Source organism: Magallana gigas, chromosome 10 (genome assembly GCF_963853765.1).
Source record: "Magallana gigas chromosome 10, xbMagGiga1.1, whole genome shotgun sequence".
In the NCBI taxonomy this organism is placed as follows: Eukaryota; Metazoa; Mollusca; class Bivalvia; order Ostreida; family Ostreidae; genus Magallana; species Magallana gigas.
Window position 1 is genome coordinate 14,295,960 of NC_088862.1, and position 25,016 is coordinate 14,320,975.

Consider the following 25,016-nt stretch of genomic DNA (forward strand, 5'->3'; position numbering starts at 1 on the left):
AAGATGGAGACAATGCAATGACGTCACAATTGTTACACTGCAAAGGGGAAGACAATGCAATGACGTCACAATGGTTATTGCAAATACAATGACGTCATGCATATGTGGCGTCTTGGAACTTGTCCTTTTCTCTGGACATGTTAGAATTTATTTAATCCAGGTGGAAAGAAACTATTTTGACCATTGTTGTGTGATGATTTTATTTTTGCGTATTCCACTTAATGCTGTATAGTCATGGTCATGTTATGCTATATTAACCTCCTTGAGACGAATAGCCTGTATATAAAGATAATGAGAAATTTTCAAATTTTAAACCTTAAGATTTTAGATGCTTTCTCTGCTAATAGATATAAAATTATGTAGTTTACAGAATAATCGCTAAAATCATATTAGAAATTTGAAAGAAGATCTATATAATGGTTAATTTATCGAGCATCCAGTCTCAAGATATTAAACTTTTAAGATACGACCACCCCCTTCTCACTAGATTATGACTTTTTTTGGGAGGGGGGGGGGTGTTAATATTTTTAATTAGGACCCACTCTTCTTCTCACCGGTACACTGTTTTCAAAAACGATCCCACGTGCCTGTTATTCTAAAAGAGATCGGGTCAATAAAAACAAATTATCTAACAAGTGTGGAAAATATATTTTTTTTTAATTATTTGTTTAAAAAGTATGACGGTTTGCGTAAGAGATCGACCACCATGCATACTATATCCGTCGTTTTTCAAGTCTGAATATAATATACAGCAACGTACAGAAGTTTTTTAATTCAGTTCATTCACTCAAAGCATTATATTACATAGGGCGTAAAAGATCCTGTATACTTGTCACTTTGAACAAATTGTTTACATCACTTGACAATATTGATCGAATTATTTGATGATGTGAAAAAATATTCGCTAATCTTAATTACTGAGACTAGACTAGATTCTAATATTTACATGCATGCATATGATATTCTAATCGAGGCTTCAGATGTTCAACACCACCTCCCCGGTACTATACTATGCATACTCGAAATAAAAAATAATCTGAACGCAATTCCAAATGCCAATCAAACTTAAGATTGCAAATTTGTAAATAACTTTAAATTTGTAAAGTTGTATGATTTTATATACATCCCATGGTGTGCACAGTCACTCGGGTATAGAACATTGCCGAGGCCTGTATATATATGTATCAAACTCAGATAAATCATTGCGAATTTGCAATTAACTTTTGTAAAGTTGCACATACAGCCCATGTTTGGCGCAGTCGCTCGACTTGTGTATTGTATATTGCCGAGGCTGGTCAAATTCAGGCACGAAGCATCGTTTTTAAAAGTGGGGGGGGGGGAGGGGCAGGGCAGACTCATCCTAAAATCTTGACAAGCAAACATTTTTTTTTACCAGAATCTTAAAAATCCTAATCCGCGGGGGGAGGGGGGGGGGCGTGGGGGGCTACTAAATCTATAACTTCCATGTCACTCCTAATTTCCTCATTTTTATACCAATTTTTTACATACTCCCAAAAAAGTGGGGGGGGGGGGACTCCATAATAATTCAATTTTTTACATTTTAATTAAAAAAAAATAGTTGCTGCAAGAAAAAGTGGCCCTCCCCCTGATGCTTCGTGCCTGAAATTGTACACAGTGCTTACACACAGAGGGTCACAGTTGTGTATAATAGGTATTAAATATTTTTATTTTCACTTAGATGAATAAAACAAGGATTTTTGAGTTGGTGTATTTTCCTACAGTACTAAGTACCAAATAAACTAAGTAACTTTAATGATTTCCTGATTATTAACAGAAGGAAGTTCCAAAGATTCATAATTATATGTAAAAACTTTGATCATGGGGTCAAATATGTATGGTATATTATACATGTATGTATATTTAGGCATTTGACATCATCAATGCAAAAAAAAGGACTGATTTATACTTAAACTGTGTGAAATGATTAAAGCAAATACGGTATGTAGCAATTATTTTTCAACAAGGACAGGGGCAGAGAAGCGGAAATGAGGGGTGGGTTGCTCCCTATTTTGTGACTTTTTCTTTTTTCTCACTTTTGCATATCTAAAAGTCATATAGTTTATGCAAACCATTTTTATCAAACAGTATGTATTAATGGACATATAAAATGAGAGGCAATATTATAACAACTCCTTTAATGGAAATTCATATAACAAACAAAATAAATATTAATATTTTCTAAATTATAAGCAATCATATGTTAGGATTTGCATAAGACATCACATGTACAGATACTGTATTTATTTTTACTATTACAAGAAAAACAGTCATATTCTTCAAACTTCATATTATTGATAGATTTATAACTCTCTGTTAATAACTGCATATTCACTCATTTTATCCGAAATCTACCCAGTAAATCAAATAATTATGCTGACAAAGTCTACAATTAAACAATTTTATATAAAGAATAACAAAATCACAGTCCACAAGTTTAACAGCCATATTACTTCATGACCCATTCTTTAATTTCTTTTTCTCTCTGATCTATCCTGGTTTTCTAAGCTGTGTGTTTTTGCATGGGTGCTTCGATCTACACATTGAGTATAGCCTGGTGCTTTCCGTCGTATGAGCCCTGACCAAACAAATACAGCCGTCGGGGTCGCTCTCCTAGATTTCCACGGAACATGAAGACCCCCTCGTACATCTCGGAGTGTCTGGAAAACATGAACAAAATCTCAATGTTTAAAAATTTCTAGTTTAATATAAAAGGTAAATTATTATTATAGCTGATTTGTTGTTGTATTGTTGCTGCTTACATTAATCATATTACCGGTACAAAAGTTATCTAAAGCTTTCTAAGACTTACTTAACAAAGATTATCTGACGAGCTTTCTCAGATTTAGCATGCACGAGTATGAATGAGATTCTCTTGAGACCATTCCTGTTGTCTCATGATTTATCTCACAAGGCTTGTCTCATAAAGGTTATCTCAGATAAGTAACCTCAGACTAACTCAGACCCTCAATCAGCAGGGTACTAGTTTTTACTCACAATCTCACAACACTTGAGATATCCCTGACTGCCTTGGGTGTTACATACACTCTCAGCAGGTTAAATCTCACAAGACCTGTCTCACTAGCGATATCTCTGACTTCCTCGGGTGTTACATATACTCTCAGCAGGTTAAATCTCACAAGACCTGTCTCACTTGAGATATCTCAGACTTACTTAGCTGTGAAGTAGATCTCGACCCTTGATCAGCAAGGTACTAATTTTTTTCTCAACATCTCACAAGACTTGTCTCACTTGAGATATCTCAGACTTACTTGGCTGTAAAGTAGACTCTCAGCAGGGTCTTGCTGTTGCTCACATGAGTAATGTGAGCGTCCAAGGTCCCTGTATTGGGCTCGATACAAAATGTATTCTCAGCACAAGTGTCCGAGCATGTATCTACAGAAAAAAATCATAATGGCATGCATCAATCCTAGAAAACTAACAAAATTCATAGAAGTAGAAGAAGCATAAGCCATATTTATCAATATATTATTAAAAGCACATGTGATTGATAATGATTTGGAAAATATGGCTTACCAACTCCAGCCACCCATTTGGAGTGAGATGCAGTCTTGTTTGAGATGAGGATTTGCATCTCGCGTCTCTGTCCAACCAAGCAGGTACCAAAATCTAGGGATTCCCGGGAGAGCTCCATCTGAGGCAGGGACAGGGTGGCATACAGGGGAATCCTCTGTAATATAAACAATGATAGGTCAATGCAATGGGATCATCTGTTATACAAAAAGAGGAGGACTCGGTCACTTTGTTACACAGTCATATATCGTAAACCAACTTTCATTTGCGACGTACTCCTTAATTTCGCAAATGACTGGTGTTAAACTGGTTCTTAACTACTAATTTACATGACCAAACCTTATCCAGACCCGTGTTGTTATAACAATCATATGATAAAGGCCTACTTTGTAGGAAGAAATATTCATGAAGACATTAGGCTCTTGCAAACCTCCTGAAAATTTCCCTCACGGGAATACTGTGGTTTCATTAATTTTCATGGGTATCAATTTTCGTGGATTTTCTGAAAACCTGTTTCAAAGATACATAATTTCATGGCCAATGATTCTATCATTACAATTTTTGTGGATTTTCTGAAAACCAGTTTCAAGGATACGTAATTTCATGGCCAATGATTCTATCAATACAAAATGTTAGTTGACATTGAACTTCAATGAACACTTAATTTCGTGGATCAACTTAACAACGAAATCCACGAAAATTGGTATTCAACGAATATTGATCATTGATCGATGAAACCACAGTAAGTAACTATGTACTGATATTACATTACATTACTGTAATTACCTGTGTTGTAGAGTTGTTGAACTCAATTATTAGGTCGTCATGGAACTCCAGCTTTTGTCCCTCGGAGCTCTCCGTCGGGTCAGCTGTGGATATTGGAGTCTCTTCATAAGGCGGAAGAAGGTCAAGACTGGTCCTGAAGGCAACTTGTACCTAGAATCATAAAATCATGAAGGCAGCTTGTACCTAGAATCATAAAATCATGAAGGCAGCTTGTACCTAGAATCATTTAATCATAAACTTTAAGGCAGCTTTTACCTCATAATCATAATCATAAAACAGCATATATTCTGGTACATGTACACTTTGAATTCTCAAGGAGCTAGACCATTGCCAACACAGTACTCATCAAATCCAACTTAAATTGTTTAGATATGATATTAATTTGAATACAAACCAAATTCCTATCAATAAATGATTGCAAAATATGCTATATTACTCAATATCTAGATGCTTCATTAATTTGAATGGCAGATAGATTTTGAAAGACTAACAACAAAGGCATAATTATGCACTAAGTGTTAAGAATTGGTTCTTTGAATGACTGTGTATATATGTATAACTTACAATTAAATTATGCTTTGGCCTCAGAGTTTGCATCTGTGTGGATATGGTTCTGGTGGAGAGCTCCACATTGGTGGAAGGATCCATATCCACTAGTACGAAGGGTGCCTTTGTCATCATCCTAAACACCAGCGGAGTCTCCGTGTTATTGGATAACATGGACGTGGCTATCCGCAAACTCTCGTTGGATACCTGAACAAACAAAAAACATTGACTTTTAATTGTTAGTTAGAAAATAACATTAACAAGAAATGTTTGTGAAACACCTATGCCCCCCTCCCTTGGAAACATCCACAAAGGAAATGAACGTAAACTTAAATAACTGGAATTTTTCTAAGTCTGAGGGCCATAACTCTGTTGAAAAATTGCTCTATCATACCCAAAATCAAACTTGACCTAGATATTATCATGATAAACCTGTATACCAAATTTCATTTCAATATGTTCATCCTCTGCGAAGAAAATGAGCAGAAACTGCAAAAACCGAGAATTTTTCTAAGTCTAAGGGCAATAACTCTGTCGAAAATTGCTCAAACTTGACCTAGATATTATCATGATAAACCTGTATACCAAATTTCATTTCAATATGTTCATCCTCTGCGAAGAAAATGAGCAGAAACTGCAAAAAACTAGAATTTTTCTCTAAGTCCAAGGGCAATAACTCTGTCGAAAATTGCTCAATCGTACCCAATATCAAACTTGACCTAGATATTATCACTGATAAACCTGTATACCAAATTTCATTTCAATATGTTCATCCTCTGCGAAGAAAATGAACAGAAACTGTTGGTGGACTGACCGACAGACCGACAGCAGCAAAGCAATATGCCCTCCCTTCTTCGAAGGGGGGCATAATTAAATGTATAATTTGATACATGTACATGCATACTGTATATCTAACTTTTATTGCAATATGATCTAATTTCTGGGGGTTTATACGATCACTTTCACATCCTAAAAAATACAACATGCAGAAATTGCATCTGGTATTGTTTCTTTATTAAACTTTTGAAATCACAAAAAAATGACTGACGCAAACAATAAAAGTTAAATTTATATACCCCATTTTCGTAAATTTTTAGACGCAAGAAAAGAAACAGATAAAGTAAAACTGTGATGCTTATAACGAAGTGCCAAAGAAGGGCAATATTACTTCATTATAAGCGTAATTCGTTATATCTGTCAAGTTTACAGCTTGTAATTAAGTCACGGGGAATAAAAATCCCTTTGCTGTAAACGTCAATTCATTATAAGCGTGTTTTACTGTAAAGTGTATTATTAATGTCACCACTATGTTACCATGGTTACATGTCAATCATATGCATATGCCAACCAACGTTACATTACACACTTGTCCACTATCATATTCGTCACGTCATTGATTAACTTCCGTGAAACGAAGGCTAGTTGAGGGTGATATTACCTGTCCACCTGCTTGCAATAGGTCACTCATGGCAGATCTGTATCTCATGCCTTCATCATCATGACATTCTATTGTCAACCTTGAATATAGAAAATTCAATAATCTCTGATAAACCAACAATGTTACAAGATAAATATTGCCCAAATGGTTCTTACTCTTAAATTCTTAAAGCACACGAAAATGAAACAATTATTGTTTTCTTTCTCCAAGACCTACATTTCAGTTAATATCATAGCATTGTGCTTATTTGTAAAGTTTGAGAAGTACATGTTCTAGAAATGTTTTCTTCATTGGTATCTGAACTATCTGGAGACACATAATATTGGCTGTGGTCAGATTAACAACTCTTGACTTTAAAGATGGAGATATACAAGTTTTTGCTAGAAAAGACTTACAAGGCAGGTTTGATGTGAGCGGTCATTTCTACTTTCAATGGCTGCACACTGTACCCTTGTTCTCTCTCTACCTTCCCCTCCTCAGACTGACCCTGCTCCAGAAATAAAATTGAGATTAAGGGAAAAAAAATGCCTGATGCAGAATAATACTGCAGAGAATGTTTTATTAAATATATTTTAAATTCTTTCAATCAAATTCACATTAATTTTATAACTTAAAATTTTTTATTGACCATCTTAATTACCAGTATGATAGATCGACAATCGTATTCAATTTGATGAAATAAAAAACTGAAAGTATCACATATCCAGTTATTACATAATTGCTATAAACTTGATAGCAATAATTTCATGATACTATTATATGTTTGTTTATGTGATGTATCCATATGTATACCTTGAAACATGACTGACTGAGAATGTTGGACCAATTTTGAAGACAGTCATTAAAACAATCTTTACAGTATTACCTGATTTTATTTTTATTAATTCATGGAGAGTTGTAGAAATCATTTAACACCTGAAAAATCTAATATAAAATATGTCTCTAACCTATTGTTGCTTGAGCCATCTTACTTTGCTTAATTACACTTTTTAAAATTCAGATTAGTGAGGTTTCACTGTATTGAGGTTTACCTTATCCAGACTCATGTAACCCAGGGCATAACCCTCACAGTCCATGTCCTTGACCACTTCCTCGGTCGGGAACGGGGTGAAGGAGAAATTAACACTGGCCATACCTCGAGCTGGGACCACCTGAAACAGACATTCAGTGTAAGCAGGTTTATTATTGTTATAAGCAGGTTTACAATTGTTTAAAACCAGGATTTTCATATATGAGTTTCCAATAAGCAAGCACTTGATTCAAGTCACAAGAGTACTGTGGAATCATTTAATTTCGTGGGCCAATTTTGGATTGTCAGTTTTTTGCATATTCATTGGGATGTAATTTCGTGGATGCGCTAGCTTTTAGTTTCAGATGGTAAACTAAATCATTTATAATTAGTTTTCATTGAGGATGTAAATTCATGGGCGAAGGCTACCCACGAATACCACGAAAATTAAGCCACCACGAATTCTAATGATTCCACAGTATCTGATACACCGTATCTAGTATATATACAAATTGGTATTTTGATAATATACATGTACTAACCAGCTGCTTGGTTTTGACACTGTACGGGGCATTAGCAGGAACCCCTTCGTGAGCCTGGTAGAAAAGGGAGACAATCGGGTGTCTTGTGGCCATCAGCTCTGCTTCGCTGGGGACGGACGTCGGCTGGGAGGCTTTAGTACTGAACTGTGTACGGCTGGAGCCGGCAGATGTGGACGGAGAGTTGGGCAGGAAGTCTGTGGGCTGTCTCCTGACTGGGGCAGGAACTACAAGGTCAAAGTTCAAATAAAAAATGGACATACAAGGTCAAAGTTCAACTCAACAATGAAGTATAAAGTCAAAGAGTTTTTAAAATTTGTCTATGATGACACTTAATAAATAAATATCTCAAAAAATTATTTCAATCTTATCAGACTTGCCCAACTAAGATGCAGAACTTAAATAATATTTAATGCATGCAGTCAGTTCAAAAATGCATGTCACTGAGCTATTGTGCAACCTGAATTCATAGATAAACCAACACAACACATTTTCACAATAATGAATAAATAACATGCAGGTATCTTTTCTGTGATGTTAGTAAATATATCGAAAGTCTTAAATCATATTTATTACATGACTGTATTAACATCAAATTACAAGATACAAGATATCAGTCTTGTAAAATTCTGGGACTATAGTATAGAATTACTTGACAAGTCAAACCGTAATTGTTAACATATTTATCTAAATATTTCTGTTGTTTTTCAAAGTTGTTATTCTGAATCAGTGGGTGAAGGAAGGGGGGGGGGGGTTGAGAATTAACACATCTTATTTTTGCCTTAATTATGTATATAAACCACTCCAAAGATCATGCAATTATAAAGAAAAATGATAAAATGAATTACAACATTTAGAAACCAAGCTAATGTAACATCAATTAATTCATATTCATCATAATGACATATATTATCCTACTCCAATAATAATTGGTCCAAAGCTGTGATGTTATTTGATTGCTACCTGTAAACATGCATTTTTTTTGGTTACAGTACTTGCAGGTTATAAGTTCAAACCTTATAATCTATAGCTCAATTTCAAAGTATTCACAGCTATTAAGATATGTAATAATAGATTCACATTTCTACTGATAAAATAGAAATTAAAAAAGTCTTCCAGTAACATATAATTATGTATACATGCAATGTAATGATGAAAGAGACCAAACTGGTTATATAATGTTAGTGGAGGAGTGAGAGTAAAAGAGTCCGGCCTCCGAAACTCAGGCTCGTCATAACACACTTACCCGCTGTTTCTGGTTCACCTGAGTAACAAGTTATAATACACAGAACATTAGCATACCCAGCAGCCATGCACAGTGTTACATAGAAGCTTACAACCATTGATCACAACAGTACTTTGATTATTTATGACTTTTGATCACAATGGTACTTTGATTATTTATGACTTTTGATCACAAGAGTACTTTGATTATTTATGACTATCAATGACAACAGTACTTTGATTTTTATATGTTTTTTCCTGCATTTTAAAAATAATTGAATTCTAAACAAAAAAAGTTCACCAATCAATAAAGTTTAATATCCCTTTCACCACTTGGTTATAGGTATCCTAAATTATTAGTGGTAGATTTGTTTCCGTAAGGATTAAACCTAATAAGCTGATATTATATTGCCAATACCATGTGTTAAATGTACAGTCCCTTTATCCAGTCTTAGACAAATATTTAAATCATCAGTATAGCTGTTACAGTGCTATATTGTACTTATAAAAAAGACTTTTCTTCAAACTGTTATTTGTAGTTCTTTAAATGTATTTGAATCAAGATGAAATCTTTTTAATTTGTACAAAAATAATAAAATTAATACATTTGTGTACCGTAAGTGTTTTAGGTATAAATGTACTGTGTGGGCTTAAATGTACAGTTCTTAATATATAGTTTATCAGTTAAGCCCTACCTTCCCAAGGAGGGACTATCTCTTTTCCGGAGTTGTCCAGTTTTGGGAAAGCTTCTCCATAATTGACGATTAGGTCCAGAGTTTTCTTGTCGTCCTTCTCCACATTAAATATTCTCCAGTCCACTCGTAGATCTGTGTGAAATGTTAAAAATAGTCATCAATGACATACTGTAAAAACATACAATATCTACCAGTATACACCGAACGTATAAGACTACACATTTATAAGTGAGCATATATATATATATACAGGTGACACTCGATGGCTCGAACTTCGATCTCTCGAAGTTCTTGATCTCTCGAAGTGAACTCACGGTCCCAATTTTTTTCTCTATATAACTAAGCAAATTTACTCTTGATCTCTCGAAGTTCTTGATCTCTCGAAGTAAAACCTGGGTCCCGTTATACATATTTTATTGTTTTTCACTCTTGATAACTCGAAGTGATTGCTGTGTACACACGCGGCCGATCAAGCGTATAATTATGGCTCCGCGTGGACCTTACCTGGACGGTTGAGTGAATTCCTGGGGGCTAGCGTGGTAGTGTTAATTGGTTGATTACGTAAGTGACACTACCCATTGCTTCCTTCAAAGGGTAGATAAGTAATTTGTAAGTGATCTCTTAATTTCAACAACTTTTGAATGTTACGGTAAATGCTCTTTATTTAAAATATTCTAACGTAATGATTAAGAAAACATAATATGCTTTAAAGTTTTTTAACGTGAAAAAATACACTTAATAACCACACAAGTAAGTTCTGTATTGTTTAAATTGAAGTAATGTAGCTGAAATCATGTCAGACTATCCTTCCATGTTATAAATGAAAATGTCCGGCTACTATAATTTTAGAACCAAAATGACCGGAACAAAAATTTCCGGATTTTTAAAAACTTTTGATCTCTCGAACTCTTGATCTCTCGAAGTTTAATCATGGTCCCTAGAAGTTCGAGTTATCGAGATTCACCTGTATATATATATATATATATATATATATATATATATATATATATATATATATATATATATTCGCCCCCTTTTATTTTTGCCCCTTTCGCCCTCGTTGTCAGCGGGCAAATTTCAATGTCTCAAATTATTAATCTTTAAACAAAACTGTGTCTGGGCAAATTCAAGACGGGGTAAAAATGTTTGCAAGTGTAGAAGGGCGAAAATTACTTTGGCGAAAATAACACTGTATACAGTATTTTTAAAATAAATTATATAAGATCTTACCAAATGGACTGGTATTATTGACCCTCATTGTTCTGTTGGTTGGGGCCACTCCAGACACATGAGTTCCAAATCTACAGAAGGGATGGTAGGGTGTCTTAAAATGCAATACATGTACATGGAAAAACGCTATTCAAAAATGATTAACAACTGAATCAGATCTCATTAACTTAATCATTACAAACAAAGATGATTATCATATTTTGGCCGTAGGAAACATACATCAATTTTGCTGCATTTTTTTAATCATTATTTTATGAAATAATTAGTATCGCCGGTACTTTAACATTTTCATTTATTTTATTCATTTTTCATTTAACATTAACATTCTCTGGGAATTATGATCTACGTGTATATGAAACTACATGTTACAGTAGTTTATTAATTTTCACTAAATTTAATGACACGATTGGATGTACAGGTATTTTCTCTCTAAGAATTGCCAGAAAGTTACAACAATGTGACTATATATAGATGTTACCTGATGATGGGTTTCTGGTCTGGTTGGGAGGCGGTCAGCTGGAACTTGAGAGGACAGCCAACAGCAGTCATACTGACAGGCACTGACACTGGGGACATATCCCCCACCTACAACACACATAGAGATCAGGATTGCTGGATCAGACCACTAAGACTTGCAGAATTGCAATAATTTATTTTAACCACTTTTTGCATTTCTGATTTCTCCTGATGCCTCTTTGCACACCATCTAGCGTTAATTCAATGCATGACTGTTGGTTTAATTTGCTTCAGTGTCTGTTGGTTTTGCAAAAGAGGCTGTTGATTTTGTTTTCAACTGGTATTTCAGTATGTTTTTAAAAATAATTAAGTTGTTCGTTTTGCATTAACGTCTTTTAACCCTTTCCGCCGCCCATAGAGAGGGCTGTTTTAGTCAAAGAAGTACCGGTATTTTATTAAGAAATATACACAGAAGTATATAAATGAATATGGATTGAACAGCTGTCAACAAATAGCCTATTATATTAGTTCTCTACATTAAAGATCTAGGTACGTAATTACATATACATGTATATTTACAATAGTAGTACATTTGTAGTGTATATACATTTTATAAAAAATTTTACTTATAAAGAATACAAGGATAAAGCGACTAGCTATGAGGACAGAGAGAGAGAGAGAGGGCTGTCTTAAACAAAATGTCTACCATACCTTGACAGTCAAGGAGTCTGTATAATGGCCCCACATATCACAATATGCAGTGACGTCAACAACCTCTTCTCCGAATGGCATCAGGGTCCCCTGGGAGGGGCCGGGTACAAAGGCAGCCCCCAGGTTCTGGCTCAGCATCATCTGGTAGGTTTCTGACAATGAACAAATACATCACAGTGAGATTATAGTGAACAATGGAGGGATGTAAGCTACATTTGTAGTGCATGTGAGGTGTCTAAGGATTGTTTTACTTTCATATACATTCCCTTAATATATAATGCAAAATATCTAATGGTTGATGCTTATTTTTCGATTTGATCTCAGTCTGAATTAATGCAACATACTATTTGATCACTATTAAAACAGTTGAAAACCTGTATCTGATTTACATATACTTGTCAATCAAGAGGTATTTTCATGTAACAACTTATAAAAGCAAATGATCAAAACTTGCTTTATGAGGACAATGTTGGAATCCACAAATTTCCTTTCCATTCCAGCATTGAAATGGATAATAAAAACTAGCTGTTTTCCAAAAATGTTTGAGAAGTTGAATGCAAATATGACCATAATCACCTTTTTTTTCATCACCAAACAAGCAAATGCAATAGTTAGCAGTTATGACATCTATTATTAAATGAGGCAACTTTACAGAAAGAGAGAGCTTTTTACCATTGGCAGCCTTGTTGAGGGTCCTAGCCATGGGGTCGGCTAGGTTTGGAGTCTTCTGTAGCAGAGCTCGCCTCTGTCCAGTACTCATGTTCCTGTCCAGTGGCTCCTGGGGTGGGGTGGGTGGTCGTGCGATGAAGTGCTCCACTCCCACGGTGTAAGGGGCGGCAATGGCCGACTCGTTCCTGATGTGTAGGTACAGTCTACCCGTGGAGCCAAGGGCCACTTCTCCGAAATCAAGGTGAAGGTCATTGGAGAAATCACTGTAAAAAAAGTTACAAAAATCTATAAAGATCTCCTGATCATAGTCTTAGAACAAGTGTAGATTCCTTATTTTACGTGAATACTTAAAATTCAACGATTCAACTGTTTTGCATTGAAATGCAAGAATAAAAAATTGCGAACGCCAATGTTTTATCATAATTTTATTTAGTTTACATCTGTCCAAAAAATAAAAGCAAGATTTTAAAATCCGTGAGATGTGCTTCTAGCGATTTTACGCGGATATTAAATCATCACGTTTAATTAGGAATATACTGTATAACAGTATCTTGATCAACATTGACTGAAAGGCATACTGCTGTGCATTTATACATGTATATGTACAGTGTAAATATTATGTATTTCTATTATGTATTTCTAAAACTCCAGAGATATTGGGACAAAAAAAGATTTGCAGTATTAATGAAGCAGATTATAAGGTTGATCATTGTACTTTGTATGAATATATATACATATTAAATTGAATTTATTCTTCAATGACCCGTTGAAAACAATTCGACAATGTTTTATTCTGACAAGCAAAAAGTCATTCTATTCATTTCTTTTTACAATTTAATATTTATATACAAAAAAACAAAGGATTTATGATGACAAATTAAACATGGCAGATTATTTATAAACTACCTGATTCACAATACGGATTATTTAGATGAATTCAATTTGATAGAAATAAAAAATGAGAAAATCTGCTAAAAATACCTTGACCCATATCCATCCTTGGAGACCCTGAAGTTGGCCGCCAGACCTTTGACCTCACAGAAGAGTCCTAGATACAGGGGCTTGTCTAACCCCTCCACCATACACGGGATCCGCAGGTCCGAGAACTCCCCCTGGAATTATCATTATCTCAACAGTTCAAATCTAACAATGAGGATTCATCAATTGCTGATTAATGTTTAACTTTGTGGATACAATGATGTTTGTGCTGTGATGGGACTCAACAGTTCACTGCAGGATTCATCAACTGAATATCTAATTTGTGGAGGGTGGCATTATTCTGTTTGGATTAAAATGTTAAAAATTAATGTGGGAGTCTCACTTTACTAGATTAATTACAGCCAACATCGATATTTTAGGTCAAAATCGACATCATCCTAAATCCTATCACACAGTTCTTTAAAGTTACATCTGATTAAAAAAACAGAACATGCCGACTACATACCACCTAATATCATCATTTATGCACAGCAAGTCTTCACAAGACTGACTGATACTGGGGTTTTTGAATAAAAAAGAATCCAGTAATTTTCAAGTGGGTTTTCTAATAGTTGCAAAGTACTGTAAAAGTATCACATTTGACTGTGCATTCTAATTAGCATTTTTGGCGAAAAACGGCCTCCGTTAAATCAAGTACATCGCCAAATAAGAAATATATAACGGTAAGTAAATAAATAGGTACATGTACATTCAGAAATGTGCTAAATCAGATCCACGCTAACTTGTTGAAAATTAATATTCTGCCATATATTGTACATGTTAAATATAGTAAGTACACAGTAACTCTTACCTCTCTTGTGGCCACAAAGTTGATGGTTATGACCCTCTCCCTGCGGGGGCCCAGGAAACCTTTGGTGGTGTCTAATTCTATACAACAGTCCTCTGTGTGGCTACCCTCCACCTAACAACAACAATTCTTACTTTTAACAAGACATAAACAGTACATCGGTTAATTTTGGCAATTTTAAATTGCCTATTTTTGCTATTCTAGCAATCATATCATATGGTCAAAGATTAAACATGCAAAAATTATACCAGTCATTTTTCACTTTATTTTATTTTCAAAAAATTTGCGGCATGTGAAAGATAAATCGCTATACACTCTATCAACGGGTATAATTAAGAGACATGAACAGATAGATCGTGATGGTATGAGTAACATCCCTTTAACATTGTTTCCCCTGCCCCTCGGTCTCTCAATACTGAAAAAGTGGTTATTTACGCGTTGGGAAAATCTACACTAGTTACAGAGTTAGTTTAAAATTGCTTAAAATACCTTTAAAAATTTCAAAATTTTAGTTTTGTTAATCACATATACGTGTATTTAATACCCATGCATATTGTTTGACCAAATGAAATGCGTACTTAACCACCAGCGTAAATAACCACTTTTACAGTATTTACAGCCAATTTACGGGTAGTTACCTTTCCGAGGGAGAACTCTGTGGACAGCAGCGTCTGGTTGACCAGAATGGCCTGGTATTGGACGGGGACATCTTTGTATACCTCCTCCATGACGATCTGACAGGAAGCGAAGCAGACGGCCACGGTCTGGACCTCTCCAAAGGCTGCTACGTTACTGAAGGAAAGAAAGAAAGAAAATAATATGATGATTAAACTACATGTATGAAATAAAAAGCAAAGTAACAGCAACAAAATTAAGGCCGCAATGTTATATACCGCGAAAAGAAAGAACATTAATCTGACTGCTAGATAAAATTCAAAATCAGCAGCAATCTATCCAGTGAAAAATCCAAGAAATAGTGAGATAAAAAAGCTAAAAAAACTCATATATTGAAAAGGACATTTTTTCTTGAAAATAAAATTCTAGAAAAAAATAAAACATAATATTGACACAAAAAGGAAACACATTTTTGAGAGAAAAAAGGGAACACGTACACCATAATGCACAAAAAGTAAAAAAAAAAATGTTTTTGAATTTGAAATAAAGCAACCTCATAAGAAAAAAGAGGCCCTCAAATCTGAGATAAACTTTTAAGCTTTAATTGCCACAAAACAAAAAGCATTAAAATAAACGATCACAGCAGTCACTCTGCTGTTTGACAATTGTTTAAAATATTGTTCATCTTGTACTCTATTAAATATACACTAAAACATGGTTATAGCGAACATGCTGATAATGAATTGACACTTACACATCGAAGTGATTTTCATTCCCCGTAACCATATAACACATTGTAGACTTGACGGATATAACAAAGTTTGGTTATAACGAAGCAAAACCACCCGTCCCTGGCGCTTCGTTATAACTGTGTTTTACTGTAGATATTGTTGGTTATATTGTTGACCTACATTTTATTTCCGTCCTCCACTTGGACCTCCAGTATAGACTTCAGAGTCTGGACAGATGTCGGTTTGAACTCGATGCTGACCTTCTTCTGTTCCAGGGGCTTCAGTTCGCCACCAGAGGGCGTGAATGTAAAGTCGCTCACAGCCTACATAAACACAATCAACAGAGTGATGTCATATCATCAAACATAGGTAATCACAGATTACAAAGCTCACCGAGACGAGATATCACCCTTATAAGACTTCACCTTTATGAGACCACCTTTATCATATTAAATGAAAATCATACTTTATGATCTTGGATATTCATGGATTCTGTTTGGACACAATATCGTATATCATCGTTAAAAAATTGTATGATAATCATTTGTTCATATGTTAATCAATACAATATTATAAAATTAAATATTGCATCCTATCATATTTACCGTACAACATATATCATAAAATACAATAAAACACCATAATAAACAATGATGAGATATAATATTGTAACGTATGATATGACATTGTATTGTGTTATACGTTATTGTATTTGATCACATAATACAATATAATACATAAAACAATATAGTATTATATTACAATATCATATTACATAATACATCATAACATTGAAACATATGATATTATATTGTATAATATTGTATGATACTGTATCATTTTTTATACATAATATGATATTGTATCATATGATACAATAAAATTTGATACAATATTGTATCATATCAAATGATACAATATTATGTGATAAAGTAAAATATTATATAATACAATATCATATTATACATATTGTATCATATGATTTAATAATAAATTTTACAATATCATACAATACAATTTCATGTGATGTGATCATATATCATATTATAAACCAATATCATATTATACAATATCGTATGATACGATATTATAAAATATTACAGTATCATATTATACAATTTCATGTGATATAATTCTATAATACAGAAACTAATATCATATTATACAATATCATATGATACAATATTATAGAATATACAATATTGTATCATAGGATACAATAATATATTTTGCAATATCTTATGTAATAGTATCATGTGATAAAATAATAAATAAACAATACAATATAATATTATACAAAATTGTATCATAATATACAATACTATACATAACGATATCATGATACAATATCATATATGAACATAAAATATCAAACAAATTGATATAATATCATATCGTATCATATAACTTTTTATAATATTACATATGATATTATATTGTATCATATTAAACAATATTGTTTCATACCATACAATACTATATCATAGGAATCATGTTATATCATTTATCAACAAACACATCTATCTATCGAGCAGGTTTATGTGTGGTAGGAGATTTCTTTAGCATCCTTGATAATGGAGATCAGGCTCTGCACCTGAAGCAACCTCTGCGTTTCATTTATAATATAGTTAAATCAACTATGCAAGCTATCATCTATAAAACATGTGACCTGTTCCAAAAAACTAAACCTCATCCAGCATCTGAAATCTATGGCTCAGATTCAGCATTCAAGCTTCTCAGGTGCATCAGTATACATAAGACGCATCTCCATTCAAGTTTGGTGAAGTTCAGACCAGTAATAACTAAGATATCATCATCAGAGGGCACTAGCAATTAAAACCTTAACCTGCTCCAGCATCCGCAACCTATGGCTCAGATTCAACATCCATGCCTGTCAGGTGCATCTGTATCATAAGACATACAATCCATTCAAGTTTGGTTAAGTTAAGACCTGTAATAACTAAGATATATTTTTTAGCATCCTTGATAATGGAGATCAAGCTCTGCAACTGAAGCTTCCTCTGTGATTCATTTATATTACAGTTTAATCAACTATGCCAGTTTGAAATAGTACTATTATCTATTAAACATGTGACCTGTTTCAAAAAACTTAACCATTACCAGCATCTGAAACCTATGGCTCAGACTCAGCATTCAAGCCTGTCAGGTGCATCAGTATCATAAGACGCAACATCCATGGAAGTCTGGTGAAGTTAGGACAAGTAGTAACTAAGATATAATCATCAGAGGGCACCTGTTTCAAAAACTTTTACCAGCTCCCAAAACCTTAACCTCCTCCAGCATCCGAAACCTATGGCTCAGATTCAGCATTCAAGCCTGTCTGGTGCATCAGTATCATAAGATGCACCATCCATGGAAGTCTGGTGAAGTTAGGACAAGTAGTAACTAAGATATAATCATCAGAGGGCACCTGCAAAAAAAACTTTAACCAGCTCTAAAAACCTTAACCTCCTTCAGCATCTGTAACCGATAACTCAGATTAAGCACCCAAGTCTGCCTGGAGCATCAGTTTTATAAGACACACCATCCATGCAAGTTTGGTGAAGTACAGACCAGCAGTGACTTAGATATTGCTATCAAAGGGCACCTGCAACAAAAACTTTAACCTGCTCCAAAAACCTTAACCTCCTCCAGCATCCGAAACCTATAGCTCAGATTCAGCACTCAAACCTGTCGGGTGCATCAGTATCATAAGACACACCATCCATGCAAGTTTGGTGAAGTACGGACCTGCAGTAACTTAGATATTGCTATCAAAGGGCACCTGCAACAAAAACTTTAACCTGGTCCAACAACCTTAACCTCCTCCAGCATCTGAAATTTAGGACTCAGATTCAGCATCCATGTCTTTCAAGTCCATAAGTAGGTCCAGATGCATCATCCATGCAAGTTTGGTGAAGATAGGACAAGTAATAGCTTAGATACAGGACCTGCAACAAAAACTTTAACCAGGTCCGGACGCCGACGCCGACGCCGAGGGTATAGCATAAGCTCCCCCTGACTTCGTCTCGGTGAGCTAAAAACTATATAGTCGATCTGTGTTTATTCATACATACAGACTTAAACACAATGCAAATAAATCTCCTTTAACTAACTAAATGCTTTATTCAAATATCATAGCTAGGTTAGATATATATTCCTTTCTTCTTGTTTTTCATATTTTTTAAGCTTTAATTAACATCATGTTTATAGGACATTATTATCCAAAGAGACGAATAATAACAATTTTTAAAAATCTGCAAATAAAATCTTTAGCAATTAATTTTATGGACCTAGTACCGTAATAAAAATAGCATTAAGACAATTTCATGAATATTTTATACATATTGGTAAAATGATTACCGGTAATCAATCTAAAGAAATTCATAAAAATTAAAAATGCAAAACATCTGTTAATTGATTTAAGCAGATGGAATAAAATTCGCCAAAAAAAAAGAACAAAACAAAAAACTAACAGACAGTATTTTTCCTGTGCAAAAATTAATTACAATTTACAATAACTACAAAATACTGTATACAGGGTTATTTTCACCCCATGTAATTTTCACCCCTCTGATAGTTTTGGTTCATTCTAATTTTGCCCAGACACAGTTTAAAGAGATATATATTAAATATATAATATATTAAGACTTTTGAATTCGCTCATTCCTAAATCCGCCCTTGGCAATTAGGACAAAAGGGGTTGAAAATAAAACAGGGGCGAATATTTCCCTGTATACAGTAATCCTTGCAAACCCCGGCCAGCCTGACCTACCATGGCGTCCTCTGAGTTGTTCTCCGACACGTCCTGGATGCTCCAAGTCGTTATCACCTGAGCGAGGTTGGTCAGAGTGATCTCCCTTGTCGCGGATTCTCCCAGCCTGACCAAACCAAAGTCTACATCTGGCTCCTCGATCTTGATCTCTGGGCCCTATATATTAGACATAATTATGATTTTAAAAAATTCTCTTTTCTAACTTTCTTTTAAAGATCTAAACCAATGTCATCTTAAGGTGGAATAACACATCATCATAAAATGGCTGACCTCTGATAGAAACGACATTATGTATTATTAAAAGGATTTTGTCGATAACAATATGTATCTTACTTCATAGCTGAGTGGATAATGTGTCAGGCTCATGATACCTATGTCGTGAGTTCGAATCCTGCAGGGCTTTTGTTTTAACTTTATGAATCAAGTATTTTAGATATTCATTTTATATCCCCAAACTGCAAATTTTTTGCTTATTTGACATATGTACAGTTTATTTATCATTATATCTTTCATAATCAAATAACTTACTGTTAATTTGAGTGACTTTTTCTAGGTGTGTTATTCCACCTTTAATATGTTTTAATATGGAAAATAATACATAAATAATTCTATTTAAACAATTGTGAAAAATAAACATAAATTTAACAACATTTAACAAAAAAGAAAAGAGCTTTGAATACACATACTATTACATGTATTTAAAAAAAATTTTTTAAACTGATTTAAGTAAAATCAAAATTGTATGAAATTGTCAACTTTGAATCAAACAGCTTCCACTCACTCCTCCTAATTCTTACCAAAAATGTAACAAGCTAAAAAATTGTCAGGTCAAAATGAAACAATATTTTAATTAACTCACATTTGCTTCTTTGGGGTAGTGACAATTTGTCTTACAATACAAACTGCTTTATTTTTTCAGCAGTTCAAAAGTTCATTAATGAGTCTGGAAGATTTAATAATTAAATTCCTTTTTGCTTTTGCTTTCTATACTGTACATTAACGTTATCTACTATATATTTGCAATTACTTTGTAAATGTATGTCCATGAATTTAATTATTATAAAGTCAATAACTATAAGTAACATGTAATATTACATGTACTATGACAATTGTATATATTGTATGTATTATCATTAGGAGAGGAACTTGTAAGTTGTAAGAATTTGTTTCCGATCCTTTTGTGTTACTTACACAATAAAATATGTTCAAATCAAATGAAATTGATAAATTTTTTACTGTCAGTTATAATATGTAATGAAAACATTACATAACAAGATTGTTCAAACACAGGTAATTAAATTTCAAAACACTGTTTTGAATACAAATGAAATTGAGTGTGCAATTTGTAATATTAATTTTTTCATAAAGCAGAAACACTTTTATTCATATAGATTAGACTTTGAATACTGTAAAACATATTGAAAGCTCACTTTCAATTACAAAAACATATCCTCAGATGAAGCTTTTTAAATCTTATAGTCACCTGAGTGGTTCATAAAAGCTATTTGGTAAATCACCTTAAACTCTGCCTCAACATGGAGATGTAATGGGTCGTCCAGATTCATGACGTAACAGTAAATGGTCTCGCTCACTTTTCCAGGTTCCGAGCCCGTCACGCTCAGCTCGAGGTCCATAGCCATGCCAGGATCTGTAGCACAAAGATGTTTGATGAGATATACGATGATCATTATTTGTCGAGTGACTTTTTAATTACTGTCTATTTTAGAATATGGCAATTCATCAATTATTTTGCCAAATATCGTAATTTTTCTGAATAACTTTCTATTAGTGGAATAAGGCAAGGGCAACAATCATTATATTTGAAATACTGTCTATTAGTGGTATATTGCAAAGTGTTAACTAAAAAAAACTGCTTAAAACACAATAAACCAACTTTTATTCACATGCAAGAAATTTTCCCAAGGTCCGCAAAAGCCTCATTGTTGCAAATACTTCTCGCCGCGAACCAGTCCTCAAAGCCTCTGGTGTATTAGTTTTAAGATAATCTACATCTTAGTTGCGCACATTAGTTGCTGCTAACCAGTTTGACTCCAGTAAATCACGAAAATAAAGTTGTCGCGGATAAAAGTTGGTTTAGAGTAACAGCCCATATATTTTATTATTCACTGTAATAAACAGTCTGACTATACCTAACTACTTGGAACAGCTTTACAACTGCCCAACATATTGAAAACAATAGAACTGTTAAATACTAGTAACTAAAATGGGCAGTTTCAGTTTGACTTTGGAGCGTATTTATGTAGCAACACATTATGCAGAAATATCAATTAAATCATGTCCATATATACCAAGTTCTCCAAATGGTGGTTCCATTTCTATGATGGTCTTCTCCAGAATGGGCTGCCACTGGAAGGTAATGGTGGACCGGCTGTGGTTTGCCATCTACAATAAAATAATAGAATTTTATATGTTTAAGAATTAAAATTTACAAAATATTATTAGGAAAAATGTTGTGAATGCTTATTCCTAAGCATGGCTGCATTAATGGTCTTTCAATTTAAAACTGATGTCGTACTTTTTACTTCTGAATCAATAAAAATCAGATTTCACGGATGGAAGACGCATTTTAGACTCAACCACGAAATGATAATTTTTGCTCAGTGAATAATGATAATACTACAGTATTATACTCACTGTCACCAGTTTCTTGATGGTCGTTCCCACCAGACTCTGGCCCGGGGAATACACGGCGTACGGATGAAGAACCACACTGAGGGGGACGCTCTTACCCTTGACCTCGACCTCTAGTGCTGTCATGTCCTTGAACTGCTTCACTGTTAAATAATTCATGATTATTTGAAAGAATTACTGGTACTTTGAACTGTTCAGATATATAAATGTTTGTATATTAAGATTAAGCTCTTAAATTCACATGCTACTGGGAATTTAAATTCAATTCTTCCATCGAGCAGGCATACCATAAACTATTGATTTAAAGTAAAAAATGCAGAAAAAAAAAGGATCTCATCATTTTTGACATCTCTGATAAATTATGTCAATTTTATCCTCAAGTCAAATTCTGACTTGAACAACTTACATGTACTAGTTTTATGAACATCTCTTCTTGAACAACTTACCATATATGAGTTCATGAACCTCTTTTAAATGAACAACAAGTATTGTCCAAGTTCAAGAATATCTTTCATTTAAATAACTTACTGTCTGAGTTCAGGAACATCTCTGACATAGTTTCCTCCTCCTCTTCGGTTTCCTCCCCACTGGAGCTGTTGTCTTCCTCCCCTCGTTTATGGCTCTTGGCGGACTTGGCCGAACCGTTCTCATTGTGAGGTGGAACTTGTTGTAACAGAAGGTGTAACACACTGTGGAACATGTCCACCTGTAAAATACAGCATGTTCATGTATTACTGTACAGCTTATGTGTTCATTTGTAAAAACTGCATAAATTACATCTATTGTAAAATTAAGGATACATGTAACATAGCCATTGTGTACAGCATGCAGCCTTGTGGCACATTACAACAAATCTATCATAGTGTACGACGAAAACCATATTTTGCTCCAATAAGAGCTTTAAATTATTGCATGTATCACAGCTATTGTGTACAACACATGTAATTTACAGCAAAAATCAAAGCAGCTCTATATATGTATCTATTTAAAAGGATAACTATTTATGTTTTCCTGCTAATTGCTAACGGTATGAGGTTTTTAACTTCCCCTAATCAATCCATCCTTTCAAGTACACTGCAGAAAACTTACAACTGGAGGAGCAAAGGTAATTTTGAACTCCATTTCTTTGGCCGGGGGCAGCATGCCGCTTGGTGGATGGACACTGAACACTGAATCCACATCTGGAACACGATCCGGCTTCTTATCCAGTTCATCCACATCCGTCATATCCGGCTTATAAATCATCCATTGGAATGGCAGCTCAACATCACTATTGGAGAGAAAAAAGAGAAATTTCATTACAGTAATTACGGTGTCTTTCTTTGTTCTATCAAGGGTGACCCCCAAGTCAAACCGACCTGCCTAATTAAGCAGTTAATTGTCAGTTCTTTAGCACTTTTCAAATTATTTGGCAGTTTGAAAGCAGTTCCATGCTGTAGAGATTTTAGAGGTAGTATATTTACTGCTTAATATATGTTAAAGCATACGCAGTTCTTCATAGCAGTTATCTTCCAATATTTATAAATGACTTACGTTTTGTTTTTAACAACGATGCTCTTGTCAGTGTATGTGAAAGGATTGAGTTCATCAAAACGGATCAGGTTATCAGCAGTCACATCAGATAATTCCCCGGGCAATGCTGCGGATAATCCCCGCTCCACAGATAATAACTCCACTTCTGCCATCTGAGCTACACCTAATCAGAGACAATTAAAACATTTATATTAAAAGATACAACTAGAAATTTTTAATACAGATCAACAAATCTATTTAACCGTCCATTTGAACTTGTCAACAGAAGATGAACCAATTACATAACACAGGCACTGCTAAAATAAAATTCCACAAGATTGAAATTCTATATAGTATTATTTCTCTCTTTTGAGTTTTTGACCTAAAACAAAATGACAGAGAAATTCAACTGGGATTAACCTCTTTTCCACAAAATCTTACAATATTCAAATTTTTTGAAGTTTTGATACTTTTAGATACAATTACAAGATCAAAATCATTACCTACATTAAATCTTTATACCATGAGACAAAAATCTCTTTAGTTCTTGACCAAGAAAAATTAAGTGCCCAATAAATACAACTCAGATAAACCTAGCTGAGACTCCTCAATTTAAGGAATATATCATCTAATATTATTTTAAACTTCTGGAGCAACTGTGATAAAGACAACTTCTTCAGAATCTTTAGATTCTACAATGTTTTTGAAACTGTTAAATAAAAATATAATCCTACATATACTTGTATGAACTTTAAAAAAAAAACACCACAAGTTGGTTGAAGCTCTAGTTTCTCCATTACATCCAACCACTGTTTTGATACTGTGGATGATACACAAGGTACACTGACCTCTGAGAGTGAAGTGCTTGACGTGACAATTGTCACACACGATGGTGATCTCCTGGGTGTAGCTCCGGACCGACTGAGGGGCGAACACCACCTCCAGCACCCCCGTGTCGCCCTTCATCAGCTCCAGAATGGACGGACGGACGTCAAAAGGGGCGATCTTCACACTACCATTGGTGACTACACTCTGTTTCAAGAATAATATGTGAAAAACACATCATTTTTTCATCTAACATACATATATA

At 34.2% G+C, this 25,016-nt stretch overlaps 1 protein-coding gene across 4 annotated transcripts in view; it reads right to left on the reverse strand.

Moving 5' to 3' along the window:
• Positions 1 to 2,139: 2,139 nt before the first annotated feature.
• LOC105345518 (deleted in lung and esophageal cancer protein 1) overlaps positions 2,140 to 25,016 on the reverse strand; it is a 37,127-nt gene continuing 14,250 nt past the window's right edge. For 2 of the 4 annotated variants that reach the window (XM_034461923.2, XM_034461922.2), the window contains exons 11-38: positions 24,775 to 24,958; positions 23,948 to 24,110; positions 23,504 to 23,684; positions 22,943 to 23,120; positions 22,418 to 22,557; positions 22,072 to 22,165; positions 21,280 to 21,410; positions 19,763 to 19,918; positions 16,168 to 16,310; positions 15,280 to 15,433; positions 14,645 to 14,755; positions 13,837 to 13,967; positions 12,859 to 13,118; positions 12,187 to 12,338; positions 11,498 to 11,604; positions 11,020 to 11,090; positions 9,790 to 9,921; positions 9,117 to 9,134; positions 8,789 to 8,833; positions 7,874 to 8,097; positions 7,354 to 7,473; positions 6,718 to 6,809; positions 6,323 to 6,401; positions 4,903 to 5,091; positions 4,339 to 4,488; positions 3,556 to 3,709; positions 3,291 to 3,414; positions 2,140 to 2,678 (exon numbers count right to left, since the gene is read on the reverse strand). In XM_034461923.2, coding sequence (XP_034317814.2) covers positions 2,555 to 2,678; positions 3,291 to 3,414; positions 3,556 to 3,709; positions 4,339 to 4,488; positions 4,903 to 5,091; positions 6,323 to 6,401; positions 6,718 to 6,809; positions 7,354 to 7,473; positions 7,874 to 8,097; positions 8,789 to 8,833; positions 9,117 to 9,134; positions 9,790 to 9,921; positions 11,020 to 11,090; positions 11,498 to 11,604; positions 12,187 to 12,338; positions 12,859 to 13,118; positions 13,837 to 13,967; positions 14,645 to 14,755; positions 15,280 to 15,433; positions 16,168 to 16,310; positions 19,763 to 19,918; positions 21,280 to 21,410; positions 22,072 to 22,165; positions 22,418 to 22,557; positions 22,943 to 23,120; positions 23,504 to 23,684; positions 23,948 to 24,110; positions 24,775 to 24,958 — 3,807 coding nt within the window. In that variant the 3' untranslated portion in view covers positions 2,140 to 2,554. The remainder of the gene's footprint in view (positions 2,679 to 3,290; positions 3,415 to 3,555; positions 3,710 to 4,338; positions 4,489 to 4,902; positions 5,092 to 6,322; positions 6,402 to 6,717; positions 6,810 to 7,353; positions 7,474 to 7,873; positions 8,098 to 8,788; positions 8,834 to 9,116; positions 9,135 to 9,789; positions 9,922 to 11,019; positions 11,091 to 11,497; positions 11,605 to 12,186; positions 12,339 to 12,858; positions 13,119 to 13,836; positions 13,968 to 14,644; positions 14,756 to 15,279; positions 15,434 to 16,167; positions 16,311 to 19,762; positions 19,919 to 21,279; positions 21,411 to 22,071; positions 22,166 to 22,417; positions 22,558 to 22,942; positions 23,121 to 23,503; positions 23,685 to 23,947; positions 24,111 to 24,774; positions 24,959 to 25,016) is intronic. The other 2 variants (XM_034461924.2, XM_034461925.2) reach the window with 2 other exon arrangements.